The following is a 7,258-nucleotide window of genomic DNA, read 5'->3' as shown; positions in this document are numbered from 1 at the left end:
CTGACCCAAAGTCCTGCCACCTCCATTAAATATCAGAAATTATTTGGTAAACCAAGAGCTACTCTATCCCTGACACTGTCAAAAAATAGCTATCGAGCATCTTAGTGCCCACAATTTTTAGAAGAGGCCCAACATCTTTTAGGTCTTTTGAGGTCCTGAAGGCAACGTATTCTTCATTTACAAACTTTACTTAAGGCCAAATATGCTGCTACTTGCAAATCATCTCACCTTGCATAGGCCCCTCTTTAACAAAAGGCTCTAAAATCTGTCTAAATTGCAGTACAATGCACACGCCCACTAATGCTCTCCAGAGACTCCTTCATTGTAGAGACTTTACAATCTCTGTGCTTCTTGGAGTCTCTGGGCCACCCCCGATAGCCACTTTCCCTTAAATGTTATTCCATTCTCCCTGTGAATCGTCAGAAGAACCAATCACATCTGGGTAGACTGACCCTCATGGTATCTCTAGGCTGATTGTAAACCTAGGAGAAAAACAATTCTGCACACCAGCTTATATTATAAAAGCATTTTATTGAACACACTCTGGAGGTAGTTAGAACCAGAACAAAATTTGGGATTGGGGTGGGGATTCTATTTTGACAATTTAGATTTGGGAATACTTTGGGTTCTTGTGTCAGCAGGGACCACGCTGTGGGAAACCTAAAGGCTGATTTGAAGCAGAATATAGAACTGTGGCAAGGAAGACCAGGGGCTGGGAACTGGGTTCTCCTGGGAACCAAAGAATGTGGTTCTGCAATGGGCTTGGTCTAGACTACTCTCCAGAAAAGGATAAAACATGGCTTGAGCAACTGCCTAGAAGAGGCAGTCTCCGTGGGCTGGATTGCTGCACGTGGAAGGCAGTGACTTGCAGCAGACTCTTAGCTCTTGAAGCTCTTCCGGGAGGAGGAGGTGGTGGAGACAAATTTGACGCTGGAGCTGCTACCCCCACCACTGCCAAAGCCCACACCCATGCCTCGGCCACTGCTTGCACTGAAGCCAGAGCCCCCCACGCTGAGCCCACCGCCTAGGCCAACACCCCCACTGCTGCTGGAGTAGTAGCTTCCGCTGCCACCTCCGCCAAGACCTCCACCGAGGCCGCCGCCAAGACCTCCACCGAGACCACCGCCATAGCCACTGCCACCGCCATATCCAGAGGAGACACTGCTTGTGACAACAGCTGCAGGGAAAGGAGGGAGGACTCAGTGAGACCGTCTGCCAGGCTGATCCTGCATGGCCCACTTATTTGATCTGCTGGTGTTGGAGCACTCTACAGGGCCCCCTTTATAGAGTAACAAACAAGGCCCAGAAGAACTGTCATTTAGTTAAGGTCCCTAAAAAAGTGGGTGAGCATAAGAGGCAAGGTGCTAGGTACTGAGGGGAGCTAGGTACTGAGGGGAGTGAGGTACTACAGGGAGCTAGGTACTGAGAGGAGGGGAGCTAGGTACTGAGGGGAGGAGCTAGGTACTGGGGGGAGCTATGTACTGGGGTGAGCTAGGTACTAGGGGGAGCTAGGTACTAGGGTCAGGGCAGGGGATAATGTCCAAGAAGCATAGGATGCATGGCTTACCCTTTAAGAGATAAGACATGAACCACATTGTTTCCTGTCCCAATCTGTCCTTCCCTTCCACCACCCATACCTTACTAAGTGTATTATTATAAATTACCATATGCTGGGATGGGAAAGATTTGAACCTAGAAACAGCAGAATTCTGAGTTGGCACTAAATATATCCCATATTATTGTCGTTGTTAACGTCTGTTCAAAGCTACTTACAGATGTTGACTGGTCCAACTCCTTCTCCACTGAGTCTGAAAGGAGAAAAATTGAATTAAGGGTTAACAGCTCCCAAAAAGACAGCATTAGTCTATGTGGCTAACTCCCATCCTCATGATTCGAGTTCGTTCCATAAGCCAGGAGTCTGTATGCCCAAAAGCTGCTTAAGTTAAAGGAAGGGAGAATTCTCCCAAGGGACTTTCCAATGAAGAGGGATTGACCTAGAAACAAGTTGTTAGGAAAGAATTATAATTCACGTTCTCCTACACCCACCATAGGGAAAGCATAAGAGATACGGGAAATATGATTATGTCAAAAGCAGTTTTTGCCTTGTAGGAGTTACATTCTGTGAGAGAACTTGGCATGGACAAAAATTCCTCAAACAGAAAGTAGTCAATGGGCAGTGTCAGAGGTTGAAGCAAACCGTAGTTTGGCAATCCAAAGGTAGGTGAGTTTAACTCAGCTGGAGTAAACACGAAAGGCTTCCTGAAGGAAGGGGTACTGGAGGACAAGTGGGGATGGAGGTGGGCATGATGGATATTGAGGCTGAGCAAAGAACGTGGGCAAAAGCAGAAAAGACACAAGTGTCAAGACATGTTTGCTGAGTTGCTCAGGTGCCTGGAGGACAGGCAGCACCCAGGAACACTATATTCAGCCATATGGCCACGAGTCAGACTGAAATAGTATTGATGATGTGTCTTTATCAAGCACAAGTCACTGATCACATGTGTGTTTGTTGTACACCCCACAGTGGAGCAGCTTCGCTTTATCAACTGAGGGCCATCTTGAATCTTGAGTTCATGCTGTCTGCTCACCTGCACTCCTCGCCCTCCAGCAGCTTGCGGTAAGTGGCTATCTCCACGTCCAGGGCCAGCTTGGTGTTCATGAGCTCCTGGTACTCACGCAGCAGCCGGGCCATGTCCTGCTTGGCCTTCTGCAGGGCCTCCTCCAGCTCGGCCAGCTTGTTTCTGGCATCCTTAAGCGCCAGCTCCCCACGTTGCTCAGCATCCGCAATGGCGTTCTGCAGGTTGGCGCACTACAGACAGAAAGGAGGAGAGTGGGGTTGCTTGGGTAGCTGAGCTGGGCCTGAGATGTCTCCTTCTGAGATTCTGGGTCAGGCAAACCAAACTATCATGAATCCCAGACAGAAACCAGTACATCATGGGTGGCAGGACATTGAAACACTGGTACTGGATCTGGCTCCATGTGTTTAGCAAAAGTAAAACAAAATAAACAAAACAAAATAGATGTCCCTTTTAGAGCTCAGGCCCCTTCCTTGCCCTCTTTCAATCACACCTTACCTGTTTCTTGACATTGTCAATCTCGGCTCTCAGCCTCTGGATCATCCGGTTCATCTCAGAGATCTCATGCTTGGTGTTACGGAGGTCATCGCCATGCCGGCCAGCTGTCTGCTGCAGCTCCTCATACTGATGCGGCCAGGAAAGATAAAACATTCGGTTTATATGAGTGGGAAGAACTTTCCCAAAGTTCACAGGCAGGGAGTTCTAAGCAGTGGCAAGTAGTCTGGGGCTGGTTCAGGCTCTTCCAAGGTCGAGCCAGTCTGATGCTTTTGCTCTCCTGGAGACACTGGTATGAGATTCAGAGTGAGATTCTTTCTCAGGTCCTTGGGTTTAGATGGAAATTGTCTACAGGGCCATTCCTATAAAGCATCCCAATGGGCCTCAGCAGGTTCCAGGAACCCCATCCTTAGTGTCATCATGGCCTAGAATCCTAGACATGGGTGTGTCCCCTCACTCAGGAGACAGTCATCAAAGCACCCACCTTGGTCTGGTACCAAGATTCAGCTTCAGTCCGGCTGCGGTTGGCGATCTCTTCATACTGGGCCTTGACCTCGGCGATGATGCTGTCCAGGTCCAGGTTGCGGTTGTTGTCCATGGAGAGGACCACGGAGGTGTCAGAGACGTGCGTCTGCATCTGGGACAGCTCCTGCAGGGAGTTTTGGAGTCAGTCATCTGGTTCTGTGTTATGTTATTTAAGGTCAGTTCCATTCAAATCTTCCACTCATTGTGATTTGACAACTTGAGGAAAAAACCCACCCATGTGAAAAATTTAGATAAGTTTCTTACCGCATCAAAGAACATCTTCATGAAGTTAATCTCATCCATCAGTGCATCGACCCTGGCCTCTAGCTCCACCTTGTTCATGTAGGCAGCATCTACATCCTGGGGAAACAGGGATGGTTGGCACCGCACACACCCTACTTAAGTGAGCGCCACGCTTAGAGAGCATAGCTGCAGGCTGCTGGTTCTCTCCCACCCACCTTCTTCAGCATCACAAACTCATTCTCGGCAGTGGTACGCTTGTTGATTTCATCCTCATACCTGGTGGTGAAAGGGATGGAAAGTGTTTGTCAGAGGATGAGCAACAGGTAAGGAGTCTTTATTTCACAGTCAACTGTAAGCCTATTTTTGCAGTGGGAAGGGGCTTCTCCTCATAGGCGGAGAGGGAGGGGACACTGGTAGCATGGGCCGCTGGCCAAGGTCCTTCCCCATTTAAATACTGCTTTCTCTGTAACTGCCTACTATACAGTTCTATTATTGCTCTAATTCAGTTGTTTCAAGCAGATTCCTGCAGAAAAGCTGCGCTGTTTCTCCCCAGCTGCATTACCTAGTCAATTTCTCTAGTGTTCTTTTTTGAGCTTTCAGAGGCTTAAAAAAAAACAAATAAACAAACAAAACTAAATCTAGCAGCCTAGCTGCTGGTTCATAAGACTAAAGAAATTATTTGAGCCACCAAGCTGGGTTGTGTCACCAGCTCCTGCTTTGAGACAAATCTATCCAAAGGCCCATGTACCGGAGAGGAAAGCCCCAGAGATCAAGCCTTACATCAGGGCAGATTTCACCAGGTAGTGCCAAGGGCACAGACCATGTTGCTCTGGCTGTTGGCTAAGTTCCTTGCAGAGGGCCTGAGCCTGGGGCTGGAACTTTCTAAACATGAGCCTGGCTTGTGTTTTTGTTTGTTTGTTTTAGTACTGGAGGTGTCCATGGAAGGTATATCCTCCCAGTGCCCAAGGAAGGCATGGTAGTAGACTAGTAATGAAGCCTATCTGGTGCCAAAAAGACACCACCCTCCCCTGTGTCCACCCCCCACCCCAACTCACTTGTTCTTGAAGTCTTCCACCAGATCCTGCATGTTTCTCAGCTCTGAGTCCAGGCGGCCCCGTTCCCCGACGATACTGTCCAGCTGCCTCCTGAGGTTGTTGATGTACTGCTCAAACAACGGCTCCAGGTTCTGCCTCACGGTCTTGGTGCCCTGCTCCTGCAGCAGGGTCCACTTGGTGTCCAGAACCTTGTTCTGCTGCTCCAGGAACCGCACCTGGAGGGGAGCAGAGTTAGAAGATAGAGAAACTTGGATTTCATGTTCTGTGATCAATTCACTAAGGTGCCTCCCATCTCTTTCTGTCCCTCTGAAGCTTTCCTGTGCACCGTGCCTGGCCCTGGACCCCAGGAGGGGAGGAGCAGACTGAGACACCCAAAGTCACTTCGCCAAAGGGAGATAGGACACCTATCCAGGGCACAGAAAGCACTAGGAGTGCTGCTTGGAGTGTGTCCCGGCTCAGCGGTGGCTGCAAAGGCACTCAGGCTGTTGCCCATGCGCTTGTCTAACTTCCTGTCCAGTCAGCCCCGTTATATGTGGCATGGAATTCATCTCTCTGTCCAACAGTTGTCAAGAGGCCCCTGTGAGCTAACCTCTGAATGGGAAGAAATAACTCTCCCTTTCCAGCTGCCATTCTAATTCAGAATGCGTCCACAAATCCAGGGCACAGAAACAAATGAAAACACAGAACTGTACAACTATAAAGGTATTTACACAAAGCCAAGACATCTTCCCTCCCTTTGGCATTTACTTCAGACCCACAGTGATTTTTTACAAAAGATCGTAGTTCACCTTGTCGATGAAGGAAGCGAACTTGTTGTTGAGGGTCTTGATCTGCTCGCGCTCCTCGGTCCTCACCCTCTGGATGCTGGGGTCGATTTGCAGGTTGAGGGGAGTCAGGAGACTCTGGTTGACGGTGACCTCTTGGATGCCTCCAGGGGGGCAGACAGGAAAGCCAGGGCCACCGAAGCCACCTCCAAAGCCAGCTCCGCCACCGAGCCCAAAGCCACCACCAGCTCCACCGCCGAAACCAAATCCACTACCGGCACCACCTCCAAAGCCATAGCCGCCTCCAGCACCAGCACCAAATCGGTTCCTGAAGCTGCCACCGCTAGTGCTGATGGATATCCTTTTGGAGCCCCCCAGATTGTAGAGGCTCCGGCTGCCATAGCCACCCGCTCCATAAGCACCCCCAAGGCTGACCCTGCCGAAGCCACCACTGCCACCCCCGGACCGGGACACAGAGGTGAAGCTGGTGCGGGAGACAGACGGGGTGATGGCAGAGGCGGTGCTGAAGCTACGACTGCCCCCACTCCGGAAGGACACACTTGACTGGCGAGACATGGTGGCTTGTTCCTGGTGGAGCAAAAGAACCGGGCACTAGTGGGTTGGGAGGTGCTGGAGAGAACAGAGCTCAGCAGGACGCAGAAGGTGGCTCTGTTACCCAGGAACGGCAATGCCCCCTTTTTATCTCCTCCAGAACTGGGCTGGGCAAGAGAGCTGTCGAGCTGTGAATGATTAAGTGGGCTGGGCATGCCTGGGGGGCAGCTGTGAGCTCACCCGTCACACCTGCACAGTGGTGTGGGGTGCAAACACTTTCTTCCTGGCAGGCTCTGCTCACTTAGAAATAACCTTGCCTTGCAGCACTGATCTCTTGGCAGCAAGTTGGTGACGCTGCCAGCAAGTATATCTTCACCATAGAGGCTGGGGGCTGTGAGCACCCTAAGAAGGATGCCAGGAAGTGAGGGGGCATTGGCATGGCCAGTGTCCTGAGGATTCTTACAGGACCAGAGATATTGACAACCATCCCAGTACGGTACATGCTGAGCATCTGCCCTTCCAGTTTGGGGAAGCTGTCCATCAGTGGCGGGCAAACGATTCCCCATAGTGATCTGCTCTTACACTTTTCCAAGCAGCAGGTTGCTGCAGGGTTTTCCCCTCTGGGAAAGGCAATCTGTAGCCTTATATCTTGGTTATGTGCTAGAGGGAAAATAGAGTTTCATCCTTTTCTGCACAATTTCTTTCTTAGGGAAGGCACAGCTATCCCAGAGCCCACTGGGCAGATCTGCCTGCAAGGTTCAGGCCAGAGAATGTGGGAAGCCCTCAGCGCCCCCTATAAACCACTTTGACCTCTTTAGGGCCAGGTTTATCCTTCCATAGCTCTTCCTAACTCAGCATTTGTTCTGCCCTTTGACCTTTTCCTTGCTCTTTGGCCTGGGCAGGACTCTGTGGGGGGCTTAGGAAACCCAGAGATCCCATGGAATCCCTTAAAAAAAAATCTGAGACTCATGGGCTATAGCGTCTCTTTTCGGGGATAGCTACTCTGCCGGCTCCCCAGCCCCCAAGGTGTGTTCGAGCAAACTCTATT

At 50.4% G+C, this 7,258-nt stretch overlaps 1 protein-coding gene across 1 annotated transcript; it reads right to left on the bottom strand.

Annotated features, from left to right (window-relative positions):
* Positions 1 to 511: 511 nt before the first annotated feature.
* Positions 512 to 6,625, bottom strand: KRT5 (keratin 5). The gene is made up of 9 exons (XM_033221980.1): positions 5,683 to 6,625; positions 4,895 to 5,109; positions 4,055 to 4,115; positions 3,861 to 3,956; positions 3,556 to 3,720; positions 3,075 to 3,200; positions 2,589 to 2,809; positions 1,774 to 1,808; positions 512 to 1,177 (listed from the first exon to the last, which is right to left on the bottom strand). Exons 1-9 carry the CDS (start codon positions 6,232 to 6,234, stop codon positions 879 to 881), a joined length of 1,770 nt encoding a protein of 589 aa, XP_033077871.1. The 5' UTR covers positions 6,235 to 6,625; the 3' UTR covers positions 512 to 878.
* Positions 6,626 to 7,258: the final 633 nt, after the last annotated feature.

This window comes from Trachypithecus francoisi, unplaced genomic scaffold (genome assembly GCF_009764315.1).
Source record: "Trachypithecus francoisi isolate TF-2019V2 unplaced genomic scaffold, Tfra_2.0 Lachesis_group11, whole genome shotgun sequence".
Lineage (NCBI taxonomy): Eukaryota > Metazoa > Chordata > Mammalia > Primates > Cercopithecidae > Trachypithecus > Trachypithecus francoisi.
Note: the sequence above shows the minus strand (reverse complement) of the source record. Positions and strands in the feature narration are given on the sequence as shown.

Bases quoted from the DNA above. Each gene is read 5' to 3' on its own strand.
- KRT5 (XM_033221980.1), bottom strand. From the start codon at position 6,234: ATGTCTCGCCAGTCAAGTGTGTCCTTCCGGAGTGGGGGCAGTCGTAGC. The intron at 3,721-3,860 runs GTAAGAAACTTA...AACTCCCTGCAG, and splicing joins TGAAGATGTTCTTTGATGCG to GAGCTGTCCCAGATGCAGAC. The intron at 1,178-1,773 runs GTAAGTAGCTTT...CTTTCCCTGCAG, and splicing joins AGTTGGACCAGTCAACATCT to CTGTTGTCACAAGCAGTGTC.